General features: G+C 41.5%; 1 protein-coding gene across 9 annotated transcripts in view; it reads right to left on the minus strand.

Moving 5' to 3' along the window:
- The window catches only part of LOC132391104 (von Willebrand factor A domain-containing protein 3B-like), a 174185-nt gene that overhangs the window by 109742 nt on the left and 37118 nt on the right, over positions 1-27325 (minus strand). For 8 of the 9 annotated variants that reach the window (XR_009511088.1, XM_059963860.1, XM_059963859.1 and 5 more), the window contains 5 exons: positions 18589-18748; positions 17750-17919; positions 13954-14078; positions 9447-9563; positions 3301-3494 (listed from right to left, as the gene is read on the minus strand). Coding sequence is in view for 8 of the 9 variants with exons in the window: in XM_059963860.1 (XP_059819843.1) it covers positions 3301-3494; positions 9447-9563; positions 13954-14078; positions 17750-17919; positions 18589-18748 (766 nt within the window). In the remaining variant the exon portion in view is untranslated. The remainder of the gene's footprint in view (positions 1-3300; positions 3495-9446; positions 9564-13953; positions 14079-17749; positions 17920-18588; positions 18749-27325) is intronic. The other variant, XM_059963861.1, reaches the window with a different exon arrangement.

The following is a 27325-nucleotide window of genomic DNA, read 5'->3' on the forward strand; positions in this document are numbered from 1 at the left end:
AACATAATTGTAGCCAGTTAAGGGGTTGAAATGTGTCTATTTCAATGCTAGGAGTATTAGGAACAAGGAGGATGAACTTAGAGCATGGATTAGTATGTGGAACTATGATGTTGTGGCTGTTACTGAAACCTGGTTGGTGGAAGGGCAGGATTGGATGATGCAGGTCCTGGGGTTTAGGTGTTTTAAAAGGAATAGGATGGGAGGTAGAAAAAGGGGGGAATGGCATTGCTGGTCAGGGATAGTATCACAGCTATAGAAAGGGAGGACGCTGCAGAAGGAGTGTCCATGGAGTCAGTCTGGGTAGAAGTCAGAAATAGAGAGGGATCAATCACTGTGCTGGGAGTAGTCTATAGGCCCCCAAGTAGCCCTCAGGAAATGCAGGGTAGTAGTTATGGGTGATTTCAACTTCCCTCATATTGACTGGCACCTCCTGATTGCAAGGGGGATAGATGGGGCTGAATTTGTCAAGTGTGTTCAGGAAGGATTCCTGACACAGTATGTGGACCGTCCAACGAGAGGAGAGGCCATACTGGATCTAATTCTGGGCAATGAACCTGGTCAGGTGACAGACCTCTTGGTGGGGGAGCATTTTGGTGAAAGTGACCACAACTCCCTTAGCTTCAGCATAGCTATGGAAAAGGATAAAATAAGATGAAATGGTAAAGTGCTTAACTGGGGAAGGGCTAACTTTGAAGGGATGAGGCAGGAACTAGCGAGAGTAAATTGGAAACAGATGTTCAAAGGGGAAAGCACAGAAGTAATGTGGAAGAAGTTTAGGGACCACTTGTGCTGGGTTCAGGATAGGTTTGTCCCACTGAGACAAGGAAAAAATGGTAGGAAAATGGAACCGTGGCTGACGAAACATGTGAGGCAACTTGTCAAGAGGAAAAAGGAAGCATATGTTAGATATAAGAAGCAGGAAGTAGGAGGGGCTCATGAGAAATATAGGGTAGCCAGGAAAGAGCTAAAGAAAGGACTTTGGAGAGTTTGAAGGGGGCATAAGAAGGCCTTGGCATGTAGGATTAAGGAGAACCCCAAGGCATTCTATGCGTATGTGAAGAATAGGAGGATGATGAGAACGAAGGTGGGACCACTAAAGGATAAAGAGGGAAACATGTGCCTGGAGATGGAGGAGGTTGGGGAGGTCCTAAATTAATACTTTGCTTCAGTATTCACAAGTGAAAAGGATCTTGATAAGGATGAGGTTGAAGTTGAGCAGGCCTGTGTGCTGGACAATGTGGAGTTTAAGGAAGAAGAAGTGCTGGATCTTCTTAAAAACATTAATATTGATAGATCCCCAGGGCCAGATATGATACACCTCAGGATGTATTGGGAATTGAGAGAAGAGATCACAGGAGTATTAGCTATGATCTTTGAATCCTCTTTGGCTACAGGGGAAGTGCCGCCGGAGGACTGGAGAATGGCAAATGTAGTTCCATTGTTTAAAAAAGGTAATAGGGAGAAACCTGGGAACTATAGACCGGTGAGTCTTACATTGGTGGTCTGCAAACTATAGGAAAGGATTCTTAAGGATAGAATCTACGAGCATTTGGAGAAGTACAGTCTACTCATGGATAGTCAACATGGCTTTGTGAAGGAAAGATTGTCCCTCACGAGCCTGGTTGAGTTTTTTGAAGAGGTAACAAAAGAAATTGATGAGGGTAGGGCAGTGGATGGGGTCTACATGGACTTCAGCAAGGCATTTGACAAGGTCCCTCATGAGAGACTCATCCAGAAAGTCATGAAGCATGGGATAAGTGGAACCTTGGCTGTTTGAATAAAAAATTGGCTTAAAGGAAGAAAGCAGAGAGTAGTTGTGGAAGGAAAGTATTCTGCCTGGAGGTTGGTGACTAGTGGAGTGCTGCAGGGATCTGTCCTGGGACCCCTGACATTTGTGATTTTTATAAATGACCGGGATGTAGAGGTGGAAGGATGGGTGAGTAAGTTTGCAGATGACACAAAGATTGGAGGAGTAGTGGATAGAGCTGTAGGTTGTCGAAGGTTACAAGAGGATATAGACAGGCTGCAGAGTTGGACAGAAAAAGGGCAGATGGAGTTCAATCCGGACAACTGTAAGGTGATGCATTTTGGAAGGACTAACCAGAAGACTGAGTACAGGATTGATGGTCAGTTACTTAAGAGTGTGGATGAACAAAGGGACCTTGGGGTTCAAATCCATACATCCCTCAAGGTCGATGCACAGGTTGATAGGGTAGTTAAGAAGGCCTATGGGATGGTAGGCTTCATTAATAGGGGGACTGAGTTCAAGAGTAGAGAGGTCACGTTGCAACTCTACAAATCTCTGGTGAGACTGAACTTAAAGTATTGTGTTCAATTCTGGTCACCTCATTATAGGAAGGATGTGGAAGCTATGGAGAGGGTGCAGAAGAGATTTACCAGGATGTTGCCTGGTTTGGAGAACAAGTCACATAAAGCAAGGTTAGCAGAGCTGGGACTTTTCTGTTTAGAATGTAGAAGAATGAGAGGGGACTTAATAGCAGTCTACAAGATTATGAGAGGCATAGATAGGGTGGATAGTTAGTACCTGTTTCCCAGGGCACCAATAGCAAACACCAGAGGGCATATGTACAAAATTAAGTTTTTTACACGAAGAGTTGTGAGTGCCTGGAATGACTTGCCAGAGATGGTGGTGGAGGCTAAAACATTAGGGGTGTTTAAGAACCTCTTGGACAGGCACATGGATGAAAGAAAAATGGAGGGTTATGGGGTAGTGTGGGTTTAGTACTTTTTTTAAAGGATTATATGGGTCGGCACAACATGGAGGGCTGAAGGGTTGTAGTGTTCTATGGTTCTATGAACAGGTCCAACATCAGGTATCCTGTAGTGAGAAACTTACCTTTCAATATCCCCAAAGCCTTTCCACCATCTATAAGGTATGCAACTTCCCCAGAAATGCCCACATCCAACAACCTTCAAAGAGGATGGACTAGATAGAATGGGCTTGTTTCCATGCTGTAGTATTCTGTGACTTGTATGAGTATCTTCCACAACAGCAGCTCACTTGATCTGCAGCCTATCCACCATGTTAAATGCTCAAACCTTCACCACTGCAGCATTGTACACACCATGTAGAAAATAACGTCCAACAACTGGACAAAACTTATTCCGCAATCCTCTACCTCTATGTATTAACAAAAGACAAACAAAAAAAAATGCAAAAACCAGAAAATTGAAAACAGAAGACAGAGGAAATCCTCCGGAGATACTCAGCAAGGAAGGTAGCATCTGTGAGGAAAGAAACTGAGTTAACGTCTATTCCTTGTTTCCAACCTCACTTACTGCATCAGTCTGAATGCACTCGTTCACTGGCTTTCCCTTAATGTCCACCACGCCATCAGAGTGCCGAAAGACACAGTCTACAAGTGCATCATGGAACATCAGTTTACGAGCCTTTAATCCGTATTTCTCAAGCCATTTCTTCGAAGTGATATAATCCTCTATTTTTGATGGTGATATTGGCTGATACACAGGCACTGTTTTATGGAATCAAATCAGAAAGAAAAAAAATGATCATTGATTTTATATATATAGTCATATATATATATATATATAGTCATAGTTGAATCAACTCCTGATGATATTATAATTTATAGATATTAATAATTTGTTACATGAACTAGACACTCCAATGAGAAAGCATCCTTACTATCCACCTTTATTCTGCACTCAGTGGCCACTTTATTAGGTACCCCAGCACATTAATGCAAATATCTAATTAGCCAATCATGTGGCAGCAACTCAATGCATAAAAGCATGTGGACATGGTCAAGAGGGGTTAGTTCAGACCAAACATCAGAATGGGGAAGAAATTTCATCAGAATGACTTTGATTGTGGAATGATGGTTGGTGCCAGATGGGGTATCTCAGAAACTGTTGATCTCCTGAGATTTTTATACACAACCATCTCTAGAGTTCACAGAGAATGGTGCAAAAACCAGAATACATCCAGTGAGCCGCAGTTCTGTGGGCAAAAACACCTTGTTAATGGGAGAGGTAGGAGGAAAATGGCCAGCTGACAGAAAGATGACAGAAACTCAAATAACTAACAGTGGTGTGCAGAAGAGCATCTCTGAACACACAACACATTGAACCTTGAAGTGGACGGACTACAGCAGCAGAAGACCACGAACATACTCTCAGTGGCTACTTTATTAGGTACTGGAGGTAGCTAATAAAGTGACCAGTGAGTGTATAGTAAAGCCTTTACTGAAAAATGTATGTCTCTGATTTTATGCCTAAACTCTTCATAATTTTGAATTCAAAAATGCGAAGAGCTTTCTTTCTATTTGAACTAACAATCTACAGAGCAGACCTGCCAATGAATATAGAGTGGTTTGTTGATATTAATGTTGCCAGGTAACCGAAAGCCACGCTCACAGATGTAATCTGCTTGCAAGTCTCGGGATTCAGTAAAGAGATGAGTCTATAAACTAAATGCATGACTGCATCTGAAGATTAAGTTACTGGACTAATAACCAGGGGCCCAGACTGTTGATGTGGAGATGTGAGTTAGGATAGCCATCAGAGAATTTGAATTGAATGACAAATAAATTTGGAATTAAAAATAATAAACATAAACAATGATGCCACAAACCCACCAGAATGTCTTTAAAAATCTCATTTGATTCACTAATGTCCACCAGGAAAAAGAATTTGCCAAATTAGTCAACACTGAGATAGACTGTTGGTCTTTAGATGCGTCATAGGCTATGGGGTACAGATAGGAAATTAGAGCTCAACCCATGATGATATTTAATTGTGGAGCAACTCCTGTTTCCCATGTTTTTTTTGAGATATTGCCAAATTAGTGAACATTTATAAATGTGCCTATGCCAGTGAAGTCAGAATCCCATGAACAATTAAACTGAATGACTGGAAAATTGCAAATATTACTCCGCTATTTAAAAAGGATGGGAGGCAGCAGAAAGGAAACTATAGACCTGTGAGCCTGACATCAGTGGTTGGGAAGTTGTTGGAATCAATTGTTAAAGATGAGATTACGGAATACCTGGAGACTCATGACAAGATAGGGCAAAGCCAGCACGGTTTCCTGAAAGGAAAATCCTTCCTGAAAAACCTACTGCAATTTTTTGAGGAAATTACAAGCAGGATAGACATAGGAGATGCAGTAGATGTGTAGTTGGATGTTCAGTAGGCTTTTGACAAGGTGCTGCACATAAGGCTGCTTAGCAAGATAAGATGTCATGGAATTACAGGGAAGTTACGAGCATGGGTGGAGTGTTGGCTGGTCAGCAGAAAACAGAGAGTGGAAAGAGAGAGATCCTATTCTAGCTGACTGCCAATTACCAGTGAAGTTCCACATGGGTCAGTGTTGGGACCACTGCTTTTTATGATATATGTCAATGATTTGGACTATGGGATTAATGGATTTGTGGCTAAATTTGCTGATGATACAAAGATAGATGGAGGAGCAGGTAGTGTTGAGGAAACAGAGAGCCTGCAGAGAGACTTAGATAGTTTAGGGGAGTGGGCAAAGAAATGGCAAATGAAATACAATGTTAGAAAGTGCATGGTCATGCATTTTAGTGGAAGAAATAAACAGGCAGACTATTATTTAGATGGGGAATTCAAAATGCAGAGATGCAAAGGGACTTGAAAGTCCTTGTGCAGGATACCTTAAAGGTTAACCTCCAGGCTGAGTCGGTGGTGAAGAAGGCGAATGCAATATTGGCATTCATTTCTAGAGGTATAGAATATAGGAGCAGGGATGTGATGTTGAGGCTCTATAAGGCACTCATGAGCCCAAACTTGGGAGTATTGTGTGCAATTTTGGGCTCCTTATTTTAGAAAGGATACACTAACATTGGAGAGGGTTCTGAGCAGATTCACAAGAATCATTCCAGGAATGAGAGGAACATCTGGCAGCTCTTGGGCTGTATTCCCTGGAGTTTAGGCGAATGAGGGGGGATCTCATAGAAACATTCCAAATGTCAAAAGGCCTGAACAGATTAGATATGGCAAAGTTATTTCCCATGGTAGAGGAGTCTAGGACAAGAGGGCATGACTTCAGGATTGAAGGACATCCATTCAGAACACAAATGCAGAGAAATTCCTTTAGTCAGAGGGTGGTAAATCTGTGGAGTTTGTTGCCATGAGCAGCTGTGGAGACCAAGTCATTCAGCCCATGATTGAATGGTAGAGCAGACTCGATGGGCTGAATGGACTACTTCTGCTCCTATATCTTATGCTCTTATGAAAAGCAAAAATTTCTGCACTTTTCTGTGACAGACATTTCGTTGTGGGCTTTTGGCAAACACAGATCAAAATGGTCGAGGCAAATGCAAGCCTCAAAACCTGCTGCTCTTTCAAAGGCCTGCATGAGCCCAAATGGCCTTTATCAATGGCATATTGAGATATGATTTCATGATTATGGATGTGTACTGTTAATTTCTGTAAAGCATTTCCCCATTTCTATGGAACCCTTATTTTATAGCTCATAATTTTTTTCTTCAATTAAACAGATAAAATGGAAGCCCATTAAAATAAAATGGACTGCAGTGAAGATAGGATCTTGGCAATTGTAGGGATGACTTGCAGTGGACTGAAAAGCTGGGTATGTAGATATTAAGGAAGAGGATGTGCTGGAGCTTTTGGAAAACATCAAGTTGGATAAGTCACTGGGACCGGATGGGATGTGCCCCAGGCTACTGTGGGAGGTGAGGGAGAAGATTGCTGAGCCACTGGCAATGATCTTTGCATCATCAATGAGGACGGCAAAGGTTTCAGAGGATTAGAGGGTTGAGGATGTTGTTCCCTTATTCAAGAAAGAAAGTAGGGATAGCCCAGGAAATTATAGACCAGTGAGTCGTACGTCAGTAGTTGGTAAGTTGATGGAGAAGATCCTGAGAGGCAGGATTTATGAACATTTAGAGAGGATTAGAAATGATATGATTAGAAATAGTCAGTGTGGCTTTGTCAAAAGCAGGTCATGCCTTACGAGTCTGATTGGATTTTTTGAGGATGTGACTAAACACATTGATGAAGGTAGAGCAGTAGATGTAGTGTATATGGATTTCAGCAAGACATTTGATAAGGTACCCCATGAAAGGCTTATTCAGAGAGTAAAGAAGCATGGGATCCAAGGGGACATTGCTTTGTGGAACCAGAACTGGCTTGCCCACAGATGGCAAAGAGTGGTTGTAAATGGGTCATATTCTGCATGGAGGTTCGTGACCAGTGGAGTGCCTCAGGGATTTGTTCTGGGACCCCTGCTCTTTGTGATTTTTATAAATGACCTGGATGAGGAAGTGGAGGGATGAGTTAATAAATTTGCTGATGATACAAAGGTTGGGGTGTTGTGGATAGTGTGGAGGGCTGTCAGAGGTTACAGCAGGACATTGATAGGATGCAAAACTGGGCTGAGAAGTGGCAGATTGAGTTCAAGCCAGATAAGTGTGAGGTGGTTCATTTTGGTAGGTCAAATATGATGGCAGAATATGGCATTAATGGTAAGACTCTTGGCAGTGTGGAGGATCAGAGGGATCTTGGGGTCCAAACCCTTAGGACACTCAAAGCTGCTACACAGGTTGACTCTGTGGTTAAGAAGGCATACAGTGCATTGGCTTTCATCAATCGTGAGATTGAGTTTAAGAGCTGAGAGGTGATGTTGCAGCTATATAGGACCCTGGCCAGACCCCACTTGGAATACTATGCTCAATTATGGTCATCTCACTACAGGAAGAACGTGGAAACCATAGAAAGAGTGCAGATGAGATTTACAAGGATGTTGCCTGGATTGAGGAGCATGCCTTATGAGAATAAGTTGAGTGAACTTGGCGTTTTCTCCTTGGAGTGACAGAGGATGAGAGGTGACTTGATAGAGGTGTACAAGATAGTGAGAGGCATTGATTGTGTGGATAGTCAGAGGCTTTTTCCCAGGGCTGAAATGGCTAGCACGAGAGGGCATATTTTTAAGGTACTTGGAAGTAGGTACAGAGGAGATGTCAGGGGTAAGTTTTCTTTACACAGAGAGTGGTGAGTGTGTGGAATGGGCTGCCGGCAGCGGTGGTGGAGGCAGAAACGATAGGGTCTTTTAAGAGACTCCTGGATGGATACATGGAGCTTAGAAAAATAGAGGGCTATGGGTAAGCCTAGGTACAGGCTTGTTCGGCACAGCTTTGTGGGCCGAAAGGCCTGTATTGTGCTGTAGGTTTTCTATGTTTCTATAATGTTAAAAATTAATATTTTTTCCAATTTTAAAATTTTGTGCATTCTTAATCACTTAAATGTTAGCTATTTTTGTATTTCCTGTAAAAGATATTGATGTCAAGCAGTTATGTAGAAGCTTACGCACAGTCTTTAATAGGTAAATGAAAATATGTACAGTCAAAATGAGAAACAATCTGACATCTAGTCATGCAGCTCCAAGCTAGAGGTTGTGAGTTTTTTTTGTATCTCACCATGCCACCCACTAACCTTGGTTAAGGGAGAGTGAAGAGACAACTCAGTCCCTGGTTTTTACCACAACCACACTCTATTCAATCTCCAATGGAAGCAGAAAAGGCTAGAGTTTACTCATCCACATTTATGTTATTTGTGAGTTTCTCTTTATTTTGAAACTGGGTTAAAAAAAATTCTGTCAACCCTTGCCATCTTGCATATGTCCCAGATCAAACCGCCGGTTGTTGTTGACAGAATCTAAAAAACTGAGGAGGAAACGTACAGGAGCGAGATAGATCAGCTGGTTAAGTGGTGTCACAACAACATTGCACTCACATCATTAAGACCAAGGAGTTGATTGTGGACTTCAGGAAGGGGAAGTCGAGGGAACACATGCCAGTCCTCAACAAGAGATTAGCAATTTCAAGTTCCTGTGTATCAATATCTCTGAAGATCTATCCTGGGCCCAATATATTGATGCAATTATATAGAAGGCATGTCAGTGGCTATATTTTATTAGGAGTTGGAGGAGACTTTAAAAACCAATGAATCAAATAGGCCCCCCCCCCCCACTAAAGACCCCTATCACCAAGGACTACCATCACCCAGGATGTTTCTGCTTCTGATTGCCAACATCACAGAGAGGGTACAGGAGGCTGAAGATGTACACTTAATGTTTTAGGAATAACTTTTTAACCTTCCACCATCAGGTTTGTGAATAGACAATGAACCAACCCATGAACACTACCTCAGTATTTTTCCTCTCCTTTTGCATTACTTATTTACCTTTATTCACATATATACTGGATATATTTCTTATTGTAATCTGTAGAACTTATGTATTTCACTGTACTGCTGCCACAAAACAACAGATTTCACAACATTTATCAATGATATTAAACTTGATTCTGATTCAGTCTGTTCGGGTGAACTGTGTCATTCAAGTGTACACAGTTTGAGCGTGTTGAGCTATGTAGTGTTTAATGGATTCATTCTATCACTACTTCATCACTGAAATATAACACCTGTGTTAAACGTGGTCCGAGGGGGCCCCGCAACAATGGTTTGAACTTCTGCCAATGTGTTTCTGGCTTCCTCTATCTCGCTCCAGATGAGAAACACATCTTCTCTGACTCCAGCTCCTGAAAGAACACAGACCGGTTACACTTGTTTTGCATTGCAGTCTTTATTGATTCGATCTGTAACCACAATCTGACAGTTTGAGGCGAATTCGCTAGAAGAATTAGACGCAGGCAACAGCATATAAAACACACAGTCAATAAGGTAAGCTGTCAACCTCAGCACTAATCTCAAACCTTTGTTCAGTTTAGTACTAGAATACAAGTTTCAACTAGTCAACACAAAATTGGTTACCAAACATATTATGCTTCTGGAAGAATTAGCTAATATTCAAACACACCTTTTGTTTAAGTAAGTCCTATCAGAACGGTTCTTATTTGCAGACATTATTCATAAGCTTCCATCATCTTAGTTAAAATGAACAAAGTGTATTCAGCAAGTATCGATGAAACCTCTGCACAAAGGTCTTAGTAAATAAATTATGGCACAGCTAGTTTATTTTTGCTACTAATGTTAAGCAAAAATAGTTCTTAATCTAACTAAAACAAATGTTAAAGAACTAACAAAGCTTCTGATTCAATTCTATTTCTGTGTAGGATTGGAATCTTTCCTGTGGCAAAATGGTTTGTTCTCCCTTCACAATACATTGATACAGCTACTTGGAATTTATGTATCAAAAGAAAAGGAAGCTTAGGAGGAAGGCTTTCCTTTCCTAAAAAATCGCTCCATTTAAAAGACGATTAATTAAAAAACACAGGAAGTCTACATGTTCAACCTCCCACTCCCACCAGACAATCATTCAGGCAGTCGAAGTACAGGCATTTAATAGCCATAGGCCTCACCTGAGTCCAACATATTGATGCAATCAGGAAGAAGGTAAGCCAGTGGCTATTCTGCGTTAAAGGTCTGAGGAGATCTGGTATTCCACCAAAGTCTCTAGTGAGTTTCGACTGATGTACCGTGGAGACCAATCTGACTGGTTGCATCACCGCTGGGTATCAAGGCTTCAACATGGAGGTATAAGATCAAAAGAGGCTGCCCAGGGTTGTAGACTCAGCCAGCTCCTTCGAGGACGTCTTCAAAAGTTGCACCTCAAAAGGGTGGCATCCATCACTAAGGATCCTTACCATCTGGGACATGCACTCTTCTCATTAGGGAGGACGAGTTTCAGGGAGGAGGTACAGGAGTCTGAAGATGCACACTCATTGTTTTAGGAGTTCCTTCCCCTCCGCCATCAGATATCTGGACAGTCCTCACTATTCCTCATCTGCAATATTTATCTATATTGTAATTTATAGTATTTTCTCTGTCTTGCACTACACTGCTGCCACAAAGCAACAAATTTCATGAGACAATAAAGCTGATTCTGGGATTATTAGCCACACTAAACCAATATAAATATGTACTGTTGTCATTGAATAGAATGGTGACAATGGGTAAACCTGCCTAATTCATCTACCCAGAGCATGCAGTTCACTGACTCCAAACGTTTACACTTACTAAGTCTGTCATTTATCTTTTAGGCTGGAATACACATCAAAGTAAAAAGCCACAATTTGTTCATGTCTCTTATAAACTTCCAGTTGTTCACTGACAGCTGCGTAGGACTCCAGGGACAACTGCCGACTGAAAGTTATGAAAGCAGTGTACGTGTCTTTCCCCTCTGGGGCTCTACGATCTCCTCTAAAGCTTCCACCTGCAACCTGCCAGGGTTTTGTTTCTCCTTCAGCAACTCCCCTGGGGGCTAAGGTTGATTTGTCTGCACTCCCATTTTGTGCGTCCTTTGTGAGATCCGCAGACACAGCCACAGGTTAGGCAGGTGACGCTTGATAAGGGTGGTGGGTGGACGGTTCAAATAAATGCGAGCCTCTTCTACTCTTTGCTAAGAGGATTCAGGTACTCTTATTTCAGAGACCCAAAGTTCTCTGTGCCCTTGTCGATGCCACTCCAGCACAGTGATAAGATTTAGTCCAGAAGTTTCCAAGTGAGAATTTGATACATCTTCAAAGTCAAAATCAAAGTAAAATTTATTATCAAGGTACACATGCACTCAATAGCCACTTTATTACTACACCCCTGCACCTGCTGATTAATGCAAGTATCTAATCAGCCAATCATGTGCATTAAAGCATGCGGACCTGGTCAAGAAGGTCATTTGCTGTTCAGACCAAACGTCACAGTGAGGAAGAAATGTGATGTACATCATTGTTGGTACCACACGGGATGGTTTGAGTATTTCAAAAACTGCTGATCTCATGGGATTTACATGCACACCAATCTCTAGAGTTTAAAGAGAACAGGGCAAGAAACAAAGAAAACAACCAGAGAGAGGCAGGTCTGGGGACACAGGTATGTCTATCCCACCAATGGAACATTTTGCAGTGGCTGAGTAAAATGCATTTCTCCAGGGTTTTCAGGTTTCTGCCACAGTCCCTCAGACTCCACTCTCCTACTCTCTTCCAGCACCACCAGTTGCAGCTATGGGCAGAGAAATGGCAGATGGAGTTTAACCTAGATAAATATGAGGTGTTGCACCTCGGTAGGGCAAATGCAAGGGGGCAGAACATTGTTAATGACAAGATCCTTAACAGTGTTGCTGAGCAGAGAGATCTTGGGATCCAAGTTCAAAGCAGCTTGAAAGAGGCTACTCAGTTTGATAAGGTGGTTAAGAAGGCTGATGGAATTTTTGCTTGTATTGGCTGAGATAGTGAGTTGAAACATCAGGAAGTTATGTGTATAAAACTCTGGTTAGGCCACATCTGGAGTATTGAGTACAGATCTGGCTGCTCCACTATAGGAAGGCTTTGGGTGTAGAAGAGGTTTACCAGGATGCTGCCTGATTGAGAGGGCATTTGCTGTCATGAGAGGCTGGATAAACTTGGGTTGTTTTCACTGGAGCACTGGAGGTTGTAGGGAGATCTGATAGAGGTTTACAAGATGATGAGAGGCATAGGTAGAGTGGACAGAGAGTATCTGTTTCTCAGGGTTGAAATGTCTAGTACCAGAAGGCATACATTAAAGGTGAGAGGGGATAGGTTCAAGTGGGATGTGAGGGGTAAGATTTTTAATCAGACAGTGGTGGATGCCTGGAATGCCTGGTATGGTGGTAGAGGCAAATACATTAGAGGCTTTTAGAGACATTTGGATATGCACATGAATGTAAGGAAAATGGGGGATATGGACCTGGTGTAGGTAGGACAGATTAGTGTTTGGGTGCTTTTGATTTGCTTTTTAGCTGGTTCAGCACCACATTGTGGGCCGAATGGCCTGTTCTCCTGTTCTATGTTCTATCTGACACCCTGTTCTAAGCACTTACTACTCTCTGGATGAAAAACCTACACCACACATTCTAAAGACCCCCTTCGTTTATATGCACGTCCTCAGTATTTGGTATTTCTACCCAGGAGAAAAAGATTCTGACTGTCATATGACTACAATTGTGTCACTTCTTGGAAGACAGCTTATGAGGTCTTGGGGATTTCTCACCTTCTATCCCATTAACTTCTCAAATACTATTTCTTCTCCTAATTCTGCTTTTCAACCCCTCGTTCATCCTAGGCCAGTAACTCCTCACTTTTTCTGAAGCATTTTTCATCTTCTTCTGTGAAAACAGGCAAAGATATATAATTTTTAAAAACAAACTCTAGAATCTATGCCGTAATACTATGGGCTTGTAGTTTGTTAAGAAACCTCATGTGTGGCACCTTGTCGAAGGCCTTGTGAAAATCCAAGTACACAATATCAACCAATTTCCAATGTCTATCCTGCTTGTTATTTCTTCAAAGAATTCCAACAGATTTGTCAGGCAAGATTTTCCCTTGAGGAAACCATGCTGATTTCTTCCAATCTGTTACTTTACACATATCTATAAATCTTTTATGGACTGTTTTCTCATTTCTCATTAGTTTACACTTACATTTTCCCTTCTTTGACAATACCTTGTTCTTTTTGCTAAATTCTGAAACTTTCCTGTGTTCGGGTTTGCAATGCAATCATTATCCTTTCCTTTTGGTCTAAAACTGCCTTTAACTTATTTTGGTGTATCTGTGGAATTCATTGCGACAGATAGCTGTAGAGGCATGTGATTGGGTATACTTAAAGCCAAGGTGGATAGGTTCTTGATTAGTAAAGTGTCAAAGGTTATGGGGAGAAGGCAGGAGAACGGGGTTGAGAGGGAAAATAAATCAGCCATGATGGAGCAGACTCAATGGGCCAAACAGCCTAAGTCCATTTCTATGTCTTACAGTTTCCAAGTACTATGATTTGACTATTACTGTAGTGTACAATGTACTTTCTTCCTTTTTCCTGTGTAAGAACAATAATGTTAATTGACTATGAATTAACTCTGCTCTCTTAATACAAACATCAGCCTTTTCAGAACATATAAGAATAGAAGAATAATCAAGTGAAATATATCTCTAGCTATGTCCAATCCCTGTGAGAACCACTAACCTGGTGGCACACCGCCAATAAGTTTCCTGTGAATCTTTGGAACCTGAGTGTCAGAGTCATTCAAGCCTTTGGTAAATGATATTTCTTCCTCTTCATATCCATTAATTAGACCAAATGCATGGAACCTGCCAGGATACAAGCAAGTGCAGACTAAGGAACTTAAAGTGATGACCAACAGAGATACCATGATGCTGAGTACTTCAGGCTCTTCTTTTCTCAAGAGATTCTATACTTCATTAACTTGGCTAAAGATCAGTAATGCATTTTCACCATGCGTGATTTAACCCGCTAAGTAATTCCAAGCTGGTACCAGATCTAGCAGCCCCCAGCAACAACTAATTTACCTTGATCAGAATCTGGCCTGTGAAACTACGAAGGACTTTTCCATTAAGGAGACTTGACTACCTTCAGACAAAGAATGCAATCAATTCAAAATCTCAACCAATAATATTGATCTTAATTTCTAAATTGGTAAATCTATGCATTGGTAAATCAAGTGCTTTTTAACTAATTACAGAATGTGTTTTTTTTTCTAGCTGCTGAATAAAAGTATTCCTCAATACAGCATTGTATTATTTTACATTTTAAGATGTTTGTGAGACAGATTAATTAATAACCCTTAAGATCCAGGTCATAAGTAAAATAAGCAGCTTACACATCAAGATAATTAATCTGAAATCTAAAGCCTTAAGTAGATTGTGTCATAGCATTATCATTTAGCTTAAATAAAAATAGTCACTCACGCTGTATTGCAAAATGTAATTAAATTAAAAATGTACCAGCTTTTTTATTTTGTGGCATGAGTTCATTAGTAATTATTTTTCAGCTGACAATACATGTAGCTGAGAATCTAACCTTTCAGCAAGCCCTTTTAATTAATTCCTGGCACTTGGACTTGCTGACAATTATGATTAAGGCAGGACAGAGTGAAAGTGAATACTATTTGCCCTCTCCTCTACCTACAAGTTGCAGAGCTCAACTAATGATGATCAAAGAAAAGAAGACAGCCCAGATTCAGATTCAGATTTATTCATCACATGTACATACATTAAAACATACATTCCGGTGCCAACATAGCATGGACATGACATAACACAATAGTACATAGTTTCTCATTCGACATTTTCATATGAGTTAATTTGACCTCTTCCGGACCTTTTCTCTTTTTATCCTTGTTCTGGTATGGAGTTCCGGAGATCTTGACACTATCATACTCATATAAACTATTATTATTGCCCATGTTAGTTTAGGTTTATTTCTTTTCTAATATATATTTTTTCTTGTATTTTTTATATTTTTTTTCTTTTCTCTCTTTTAGTGATTATCCTTTTTCATGTATAATCAATATAGGTTTGACTGATTATTTATGATGTTTTTTTTGCTGATATTTTAATAAGATATTGATAACTTATTACTAATTCAATTTCAAGCCTAATGTATTTACAACCTATTCAATATTATGCTCTGTTATTTTTTTTATATATGAAACTCAATAAAAAGATTGAAAAAGAAAAACAATAGTACATAGTTTCTCACCATGCAAAACTAGCCGAAGCCAAAGTTGAGTCATATGTGCAATTACATGCAAGCACAAGTGCATTGAAAAGCTGACTTGCAGCTGCATTAGAGTATCACCAAGAAAGACATAAATTTAACATGAGATATACAAGTCTTTTGCAAGAATGTGCTCTCTATCTGAGAAATAAAGGATATGGTAACACACACACAAAATGCTGGAGGAACTCAGCAGGTCAGGTCACACTTATGGAGGGGAATAAAGAGACGACTTTTCAGGCAGAGACCCTTCATCAGGATGTGACAAAGGGTCTCAGCATCAACTATTTATTCATTTAAAACATCGACTGTTTATTCATTTCCATAAATGCTGCCTGACCTGATGAGTTCCTCCAGCATTTTGTGTGTGCCGCTCTGGATTTCTAGCATCTGCTGAATCTCTTGCATTAAAGGGTATGGTGGTTTTTGGAGAGTTTTAATGGCCTATTTCTCCAGAAACTCCTGGACATAACACAATTAGGATGGTTTGTTAAAGAAGGGATGTTGGTCCATTGTTATCAAGCAGATATTACTTACAGAGCCGGACAATAGTTAAATACAGCAGTTAAGACTATAAGATGTACAAGCAAAATTAAGCCATTTGGCCCATCAAGTCTGCTCTGCCATTTCATTATGGCCGATCCATTTCCCTCTCAGTCCCAATGTCCTATAAGACTATAAGCTATAGGAGCAAAATTAGGTCATATAGGCCAGTTGCTGGAAATAAAATCAGGAAAAGGTGGAAATATTCAATATGTCAGGCAGCATCTTTGGAAAGAGAAGCAGAGTTAACATTTCAGATCAGTAGCACATCATTAGGAGCTCTGACAGAGCATTAAAGTAACAAAAACTGAATTGTATTCCACCCAATAATTATGTCCAGAAACTGGATCAGGGTTATCATGCTGTGCCATTCATCTTCTGTGAAAATATTTTAAAAATTGGAAATTGGGGACACTGTGTAGATCATTCCATGTGTTCCATCTGTCTAAATACCCCTATGCTCAATGACCCTTGGTAGCTGATCCTTATCCCAACATGCCTTAACTTCTGATCATTGTCACTCCAATCCTTGACCCTCTCCATATCTGGCCCTCTATCTCTATAACATACTTGATGTCCATCTCCTTTGCTCATCACTTATCATGCGAAAAAATCTCCTCTCTATGTGCCAAGACCAATCTGTCAGCCAATGCCTCAGTCTCCAAGCAATGCAACTATTAACCCACCGTGCAACAACTGACAATAGGCCATCTCAGACATCAAACAATTTCTATGCCATAGTATCTCTTCTTCTTTCTTCTTCTTCTTCTTCTTCTTCTTCTTCTTCTTCTTCTTCTTCTTCTTCTTCTTCTTCTTCTTCTTCTTCTTCTTCTTCTTCTTCTTCTTCTTCTTCTTCTTCTTCTTCTTCTTCTTCTTCTTCTTCCTCTTCTTTTTCTTCTTCTTGTTAATGGTGGCTGGCAGTCCTTCTGCCATTCCTTTGCCCACTCTCCCATTGGTCTACACTCAGGGACCACTTTATTAGGTACCTCCTGTAGCTAATAAAGTGGCTACTGAGTGACTGTTCATTGTCTTCTGCTGCTTTTGCCAAGGTTCAGCATGCTGTGCATTCAAAGGTGCTCTTCTGCACTCCACTTTTGTAACACGTGGTTATTTGAATTACTGTCACCTTCCTGTAGGCTTGAACCAATCTGACCATTCTCCTCTGAATTTTTTCATTAATAAGGTGTTTTTTGCCCACAGAACTGCTGCTCACTGGATGTCTGTTTTTTTGTTTGTTTTCGCAGCACTCTCTGTAAACTCTAAAGAGTGTTGTGCATGAAAAGCCCAGAAGATCAGGAGTTTCTGTGATACTCAAACCACCCCATCTGGCACCAACTATCGTTCCACAGTCAACCTTACTTCAATCACATTTCTTCCCCCATTTTAATGTTTGGTCTGAACAACAACTGAACTGCTTGACCATATCAGCAATCTTTTATACATTGAGTTGGCGCCACATGATTGGCTGATTAGATATTTGCATTAATGAGCACATGTACAAGTGTACCTAGTAAAGTGGCCAGTGAGTTTATACTCAGTTGTAATCTTCCCTGTCCACTCCACAAATCTTGATGCCAAATTTGCAAACTTTGGCATTTCAGAAGTAAAACAAAACCTGCAAATCTGTAAACCAGAGACCCAATGCTCAATAAATGGAGGCAGTATCATTATGAGGTAGTCTTGCTGTTTGTTGTCCTACCTTCCTGAAGCGCAATGAGCCAGTTCTTTCAGAAACCGCACTGTTGTTTCCTCTTTGGCATTGAATGAGATGGTGTGGACTGGACAGGGACTGTTCGCCAACTTCTGACGCAGAAGTTCTCTCATCCCCTGAGGACTATCACCAGCAGCAAAGAAGTAAACGGCTTCAATCTGCACAAAAGAACATTACAAGCATTCCACATATTTCTTTTTTAAAATGAACAAACACAGGGAGAGTACTTCCCATCTTCTCCACTGGGAAGCTTATGTTCTCAACTCAACTGGCTCGGCTAGTAACAAGATAGTTCTTGTCTGTACTTTCTTTTAATATTCCTCATGTCTGACTTTACCTGATCAAAGATGTGTGTGTCTCATTACCCCAGTTATGGTACTGCAGCATTTCACAGGAATGAATATTGAAATTAATGAACAACCAATAAAGTGGAGTTCTCTATTCTATGCCTAAGTTCCTTTATGGGTTTGCAATTTACAAGGCCACATGCCAAAGCTACTAATTCATAAAATCTGCTCTGCTCTATACACGATAATAATATGGATAAGGTAAATTGTTCAAGTGTTTTTCCAATCATGATTACAAAGTTAACTACTGTTCTTTTACAACTATGTTTTATTAACTTTATACTGGCAGCTCTGGGGCAGAAATAAACAGTTAAAATCTAAAACAGTTAAAAAAGTAATTATTATACATATAGCAGATGTGGTAAGTCTACTTTAACAATAATTGAATAAAACAGCTGCTTTGCTGTAACAGCTACAAACACTTTAAGGTGTTTTAGAAATTGGCATCTGCTCATGTCTACGAAATGCACAATGTCTCACAGTTTTATCACTTGTTGCTTGCAGCACAGCCTCCACGGAGCTTGTCTTGCTGGTAACTGGCATATGGCGAAGATTCTCTATCCAGTCAACTGCTGAGACTATTGCCTGAGAGCTAACAGGAACAGCTTTGTCTTGCCACATATCCATTTCTTCAGCAGCCCTGCAGAGCGTTCAAAACAAGCAAGCAAAGATTAACTGTTTGAGCATCGAATTAACATCATACTCAATCCTCTAAAACAATCAAAATATTTTCTGGTGGCCTTATCTGTGGCTACAGTATTTTTCCTTTGTACTTCTGATGACTCATTGCAGAACTCTGAAAATGAAACCTCAATTTTAGCTTCCCACCTCTGATGAAATCAGAGAAGGGTTAACATCAGAAACACAAGAGATTCTACAGATGCTGGAAACATATGCAAAATGCTAGAAGAACTCAGCAGGACAGGCAGTATCTACGGAAAGGAACAGATGAAGGGTTTCAGCCCAAAACATCAACTCTTTATACTGTCAGGCCTGTTGTTCTTGCAACATTTTGGGCTTGTGGCCCAGCCCTGTTCAACATCTCTTTCCACTGTTGTAATGTCAGTATTATTAAAAGTAAGCTAATACCACTGGGGTTGGTGGGGTCTTTACTTCCGCTCTTTTTACTCCCAGTATGCATTGTATATAGTTCCTCCACCCAGGCCGCATGAGGTACCTGGAAGCCTCTGTATTGTAAATATCATTTGCCATCCCAGATAAAGATGCTCTTTTGGCCATCAAGTTGTCGAGTGGTCTTTTTGTAAAGTAGAAGTTACCACATCAACATTCACCATAATGAAGCTGGCTGCTGTTGCTTTGGTTCCCCTTTGCAAAATCTCATTGCCTCTCAGCTGTTTTCCTGGCATTAGGGTCATCCCAGGCCTTAGTCATTGTAGCGAGGAGTTCATATGTTCTAGGCCTCACATCAGCATTGTCATGGCCAACCCAGTGTTAAAATTAAGCCATCACACACCTGCAATCAGCATTGTGTTACAGTGACAACACTTCATTTTCAGCAACGGTAGCACTAATTTTCTTTAACCAGCAGTTTCAAACACAGAATGACAGGACCCAGATAAATCATTCCAAAGGGTGTTGTTTTATTTGCTCTCAATGCTATCAGTGAGCCATTTCTTCACATCATCTTCCATTCCCATAATATATTCTGCTTCCTTTGAAATTATTCTTAGATGCTGAATACTAAATCAAGGGAACACCCTTGCCAAGAAATTTCACTCTGGGTGAGTACTGCTAAATGCATTATGTAATGGTTAATGGACTAAATTTAGGAGATAAATTGCAAAGTAATGGCACACAGTTAGCTCTGAATAACAAGGCAGTTCCCTACATGATCAGAATAAATTATAGGAAGGGGTGAAAACTAGTGAAATTCATCGCTACTGAACAGCTGCAAATGGATGGACGGACCAAGTCAGCAGACTGTCCTTACTTGAGAAGTAGAACCATCAGCAACCATCAGCTAAGTCTCGGGTGGCAGAGTCTGAGGCTGCGTCCACACTACGCCAGATAAATCAGTAACCGAAGCTTTTTCTCTTCGTTTTTACCCTCCATCCACACTAAAACGGCGTTTTCATCCCCCAAAACCGGAGCTTTTCAGAAACGCTTTCCAGGTTGGGTATTTTTGAAAACGCTGCTCTGGCAGATCAGTGTGGACAGGGTAACTGGAGATTTTTGAAAACGCTGTCAGACGGCAGCACAATATTTCATTGTTTTCTTGAACGCAACCTAACAATTTCAGAACAGACAGCCAAGAGACTGAAGCCAGAAGAGTTAGAAATGTACTCACCAAATACTTTGACCCATAACTTACTGAATAAATAAGTATACTGTACTCACTTTGCCCTGTTTTCTGTCCTTGCTCATACGAAGGAGGTTTACATATTTATGCAAGCACTTCTCTGACGATAGATGTGTAACAGCCTAATGTAAAATTGTATGGAAATACAAGATAACACTGATGCAGACATGTTTTATACATTTAACAAGGTGCTTTATTAATGGAACAGAGTTAGTCAGCTTTTCAATGTTCGTCGTCAGCTGGGTCAATCTGTCCGTGAATTCCCTGTCGGTTGCCGCTGTACGCTGCAGTATTTGTTTTCTTTTAGTTTTAAGTTCTCCTGCGCGAGAGCCAACAGCTGTCGTCGTTTTAAGTTTTTCTAATCTGTAACTACACAAACACGCATTATTACGGCGAAATTCAACACCAAACATGTCGCTTGTTTTCGGTAGATGTGTCCTGCGCATGCACAGGAGGAGGAGATTCGCCGAAATCTCCGTTTCAGTGTGGATAGAGATATTTTCAAAAACGCATAGTGTGGGCACCTATCGTTTTTACACAAAACTGGCATTTTCAAAATTATCCGGTCTAGTGTGGACGTAGCCTGAGGCCTCATCCCCATTTTTCCCTGATAGCCTGTTGATAAGTCTCTATCGTCAGTAAGGAGGTAAGTCATTGCTAAAGATAAAAATTATTTTAATATATTAATTTAAAGTTTCTTAAGTTACCAGAAATCAATTCAATACTATAAGAGAAAGATGAACAAATAAACTAATTTCCGGCATTTGCCTTTCCATTTAAGACTAGTAATCCCATTTAACAGAATGGAATATGCTGTTTACATCACGACTCCTGGCATAAAGTTGTTTCAATGTAAAAGATGCAGAATCCACTATGTCAGGAGAAAATTTTTGGCAAAGTTCCCTCTGGAATGCCCATGCAGATGCGAGAATGACTCTGCCCTATGTGTCAGGTCAGGTCATTTGCCAGTAAATGATCAGCGGCTCTCAACTCAATTAAAACTAGAAGAAACTTGTAACAGAAGAAAGAAAGCACTGGAAATCAACACAACAGACCACAAACGTCACCAAGTTAACTCATACTTCAACCAGCAGCTTCTGGGTACAAGCTCCTTCCAGGATGTGAACAGGTAGATAAAGTCACAAAGAAAGCTTTTGGCTCATTGGCCTTCATAAATCAATGTACTGAGTCGAGGAGTTAGGTTGTTATGCTGAGATTGTGTAAGGCATTGCTTAGGCGTAATTTGGAATATTGCATGCAGTTTTTGTCACCTATCCACAGGAAAGATGTAACTAAGATTGAAAGAGTGGAGAGAAAATTTACAAGGATGTTGCCAAGACTTGAGGACTTGAGTTACAGAGTAAGGTTGACTAGGTTAGAACTTTATTCCCTAGAATGTAAAAGTTTGAGGGGAGATTTGACAGATACGTACAAAATTATGATAGAGTAAGTGCAAGCAGGCTACCTCTCACTGAGGTAGAATGAGACTACAACTCGAGATTATGGGGTAAGGAAAGGCCACATAACGAGGAATTTCTTCACTCAGAGGGTGGTGAGAGTGAAGAATGAGAGGCCAGCGCAAGTAGTGGATGCAGGGTCAATCTCAAATCTTAAAAGGAATTTGGATAGGTGCATGAGTGAGGGGGGTTTGGAGAGCTTTGGCATGGGTGTAGGTTGGTGGAAGGAAGCATGTTGATGGTTTGGCACAGACTAGGTAGGTCAGAAAGCCTGTTTCTCTGCTGTAGTGTTCTGTGATTCTGTATAATCCAGGTCAACCCTTTCATGGCAAGCCACTTTCTTGTAGCTTCCAGAAAATGAGATGAATCTGTGGCATGTATTGCCACATATGGCTGTGGAAGCCAAGTCATTGAGTATATTTAAAGCGCAATTCGATAGGTTCTTAATTAGTCAGAGTGTCTAATGTTACGGTAAGAAGGCAAGGGAATAGGGTTGAGAGGGATAATAAATCAGCCATGATTGAATGGTGGAGCAGGCTCAATGGCCCAAATGGCCTAAATCTGCTCCTATGCCTTAAGGGATATAAAGAAATGAGGCTTCATCTGCCCAGTCAGATGTTTTCAGAGAAAACATTCAGCTGCTGGTGAATGGCTAGCTCTGCACTGCCTCAAACAGAAAACTTGTAATCACAGTTCCTTTGCTGCGGGTGTAGGTGTAACCATGATCAGGTGCCATTCCCCTGAATTTACAATCGAGGACTGCTTGCAATCTAAATACCAAAATCAGCATGCAATACACAGAGCTCAGCAATCTCACCTCCACCGGACCAGATTGAGGTTTTGCAGACCTAACACATCTAGTTGTGAATGGTTGTGGGCAATGAAACAGCTAATGAAGGGAGGAAATTTTGTAAGTATTTCCTGAGAGTTGGTGGGGCCCGACAAGTGAGTGCTAAAGATTGAAGCTCTCAGATCAGAAGGCCGTTGACAAAGAGTCACATGTGAGACCACTTAATGACCTTTGTCTGGTCAGGGAATGTGAGGAGGTTATAGATCAGAGCTATAAGCAAGTAGTCACACCAGGGCCTCAGGAGACAGGTAAGTGGGTAACAGTCAGGAGAGGGAAGGGTAAGTGTCAGATACGAGAGACTACCCCTGTGGCTGTCTCCCTTAAAGGTAAGTACTCCTGCTTGAGTACTGTTGGGAGGAGACAGCCTACCTGGGGGAAGCAACAGTGACCGTGCCTCTGGCACAGAGTCTGGCCCTGTGGCTCAGAAGGGTAGAGAAAGGAAAAGGATGGCAGCAGTGATAGGGGACTCTATAGTTAGGGGGTCAGTTAGGTGATTCTGTGGACGCAGGAAAGAAACATGGTTGATAATTTGCCTCCCAGGTGCTAGGGTCTGGGATGATTCTGATTGCGTCCATGATATCCTGAAGTGAGAAGGTGAACAGCCAGAGGTCGTGGTACATATTGGTACCAATGACATAGGTAGGAAAAGGGAGGAGGTCCTGAAAACAGACTCCAGGGAGTTAGGAAGGAAGCTGAGAAACAGGACCACAAGGGTAGTAATCTCAGGATTACTGCCTGTGCCACATGACAGTGAGTATAGGTGTAGAGTGAGGCGAGGATAAATGTGTGGCTGAGGGATTGGAGCAGGGGGATGGGGTTCAGATTTCTGGAACACTGGGACCTCTTTTGGGACAGGCATGACCTGTACAAAGAGCACGGGTTGCACTTGAATCAGAGGGGGACCAGTATCCTGGCAGGGAGGTTTGCTGAGGCTGTTGGGGAGAATTTAAACTAGAATTGATGGGGAGGGGGGTGGGAACCGAACTGAAGAGACAGAGGAAGGGGTGTTTGGCTCACGAATACCTGATGGCTTGAGATGTGTTGATTTTAATGCAAAGAGTATCATAAACAAACCGGATGAGTTTAGAGCATGGATCAGTTCTTAGAGCTATGATGTTGTAACCATTACAGAGACCTGGATGGCTCAGGGGCCGGAATGGTTACTTAGAGTGCCAGGCTTTAGATGTTTCAGAAAGGACAGGGATGGAGGCAAAAGAGGTGGGGGTGTGGCACTGCTGATCAGAGATAGTGTCACGGCTGTAGAAAAGGAGGAAGTCATGGAGGGATTGTCTATTGAGTCTCTGTGGATGAATGTTAGAAACAGGAAGGTGTCCATAACTCTACTGGGTGTTTTTTATAGACCTCCCAATAGTAACAGGGACATCGAGGAGCAGATATGGAGCCAGATTCTGGAAAAGTGCAACAATAACAGGGTCACGTGGTGGGAGATATTAATTTCCCAAATATTGATTGGCATCTTCCTAGATCAAGGGGTTTAGATGGAGTGGAGTTCGTTAGGGATGTTCAGGAAGATTTCTTAACCAAATATGTAGATAAGCCTACAAGAGGAGAAGCTGTACATGATCTGGTACTGGGAAATGAACCTGGTCAGGTGTCAGGTCTCTCAGTGGGAGAGCATTTTAGAGATAATGATCACAATTCTATTTCCTTTACCATAGCATTGGAGAGGGGTAGGAACAGACAAGTTAGGAAAGCGTTTAATTGAAGTAAGAGGAAATATGAAGCTATCAGGCAGGAACTTGGAAACATAAATTGGGTGCAGATGTTCTCAGGGAAATGTACAGCAGAAATGTGGCAAATGTTCAGGGGCTATTAGCTTGGCATTCTGCATAGGTACGTTCCAATCAGACAGGGAAAGGATGGTAGGGTACAGGAACCATGGTGTACAAAGGCTGTAGAAAATCTATCAAAAAGAAAAGAAAAGCTTATGAAAGTTTCAATAAACTAAGTAATGATAGAGATCTAGAAAATTATAAAACTAGCAGAATGGAGTTTAAGAAGGAAATTACGAAAACCAGAAGGGACCATGAGAAGGCCTTGGTGAGCAGGATTAAGGAAAACCCCCAGGCCTTCTAAAAGTATGTGAAGAGCAAGAGGATAAGGCATGAGAGAATAGGACCAATCAAGTGTGACAGTGCAGAAGTGTGTATGAAACCGGAGGAGTTAGCAGAGGTACTTAATGAATACCTTGCTTTAGTATTCCCTACGGAAAAGGACCGTGGCGATTGTAGGGATGATTTACAGTGGCCTGGAAAGCTTGAGCATGTAGATATTAAGGAAGAGGATGTGCTGGAGCTTTTGGAAAGCATCAAGTTGAGTAAGTCACCAGGACCGGATGAGATATACCCCAGGCTACTGTGGGAGGTGAGGGAGGAGATTGCTAAGCCTCTGACAATGATCTTTGCAACATCAATGGAGACAGGAGAGGTTCTGGAGGATTGGAGGGTTGCAGATATTGTTCCCTTATTCAAGAAGGGGAGTAGAGATAGCCCAGGAAATTATAGACCAGTGAGTCTTACTTCAGTAGTTGGTAAGTAGATGGAGAAGATCCTGAAAGGCAGGCTTTATAAATATTTGGAGAAGCATAATATGATAAGGAATAGTCTGCCAAGGCCATGCTGACAAACCCATGTTAAGGCAGATCGTGCCTTATGAGCCTGGTTGAACTTTTTGAGGATGTGACTAAACACATTGATGAAGGTAGAGCCGTAGATGTAGTGTATATGGATTTTAGCAAGGCATTTGATAAGGAACCTCATGCAAGGCTTATTGAGAAGGTAAGGAGGCACAGGATCCAAGGGGACTTTGCTTTGTGGATCCAGAATTGGCTTTCCCACAGTGGTTGTAGACGGATCATATTCTGTGTGGAAGTTGGTAACCAGTGGTGTTCTAGGAGCTCTTCTCTGTGATTTTTATAAATGACCTGGATGAGGAACAGGAGGGATTGGTTAGTAAATTTACTAATGACGCAAAGATTGGGGGTGTTGTGGATAGTGTGGTGGGCTGTTAGAGGTTACAGCAAGACATTGATAGAATGCAAAACTGGGCTGAGAAGTGGCAGATGGGGTTCAACCCAGGTAAGTGTGAGATGGTTCATTTTGGTAGGTCAAATATGATGGCTGAATATAGTATTAATGGTAAGACTCTTGGCAGTGTGGAGGATCAGAGGGATCTTGGGGTCTGAGTCCATAGGACACTTAAAGCTGTTGCACAGGTTGACTGTGTCGTTAAGAAGGCATACTGTGTATTGGCCTTCATCAACCATGGGATTGAGTTTAAGAGCTGAGAGGATTTGTTACAGCTATATAGGACCCTGGTCAGAGCCCACTTGGAGTACTGTGCTCAGTTCTGGTCACCTCACTGCAGGAAGGATGTAGAAACTATAGAAAGGGTGCAGAGGAGATTTACAAGGATTGTGCCTGGATTGAGGAGCATGCCTTATGAGAATAGATTGAGAGAGCATGGCCTTTTCTCCTTGGAGCAACGGAGGATGAGAGGTGACTTGATAAAGGTGTATAAGATGATGAGAGGCTTTTTCCCAGGGCTGAAATGGCTAATACAAGGGGGCATGGTTATAAGGTGCTTGGAAGTAGGTACAAGCGGGACGTCAGAGTTAAGTTTTTTACAGAGTGGTGGGTATGTGAAATGCACTGCCAGTGACAATGGTAGAGGCAGATACAACAGGGTCTCTTAAGAAACTCTTAATTAGGCACATGGAGTTTAGAAAAATAGAGGGCTATGCGGTAGGAAATTCTAGACAGTTTCTAGAGTAGGTTACATGGTCGGCACAACATTGTGGGCTAATGGGCCTGTAATGCCCTGTCCATTTCTATGTTCTATGATGGAATGGTACAGCAGACTTGATGGGCTGAATGGCCCAATTCTGCTTCAATGTCTTATGGTCATATTCATTCAGAAGCAATGAATAAATGATCCACCTCCGCTTCCTCCTGAAGTGTGCACCATCACAGAAACCAGCCTCTAGCCAATTCAAGTTATTGAACGAGGCCCAGTCTACCAACTTGAATCGCCATATTCCCTCCACAGAAGTCACAGGTATTGACCATCTCCAACAAATGTCACCTAAAAGGCAGTGGCAGCACTATCACTGAGTCTCCGCTTCATCGATGTCCTGAAGGTCACAACTGACCAGAACCTCAATTAGCCTATCCACATAAATGCCATAGCCAGAGGGCAATTCAGGGAATGGATAGCCTGTAGGAAAGGACTCACTACCTGACACCCCAAGCCTTTCCTGCCATCTACAAGGTAGAAGTCCGGTTCATGCCAAAACGCTCTCTGCTTACCCTGACAAGTGCGATGGTAACAACTCTGAGAATGTTCAGTACCATCCATTTGATCAACCCCCACCCACTCTCTTAATATACATTGTCTCCACCACTTGCACCATGTGGTGGAGAGAATGAATGTTAAGATACACAATATGCTGAAGGAACTCAGCAGGTCAGGCAGCATCGATGGAGAGGAATAAACAGTCAACATCATTTGTCCCCGCTGGTTCTGTCCCTTCAAATGCTGAATTCATAGAACATAGAACATTACAACACA

Source organism: Hypanus sabinus, chromosome 3 (genome assembly GCF_030144855.1).
Source record: "Hypanus sabinus isolate sHypSab1 chromosome 3, sHypSab1.hap1, whole genome shotgun sequence".
NCBI classification, from domain to species: Eukaryota; Metazoa; Chordata; class Chondrichthyes; order Myliobatiformes; family Dasyatidae; genus Hypanus; species Hypanus sabinus.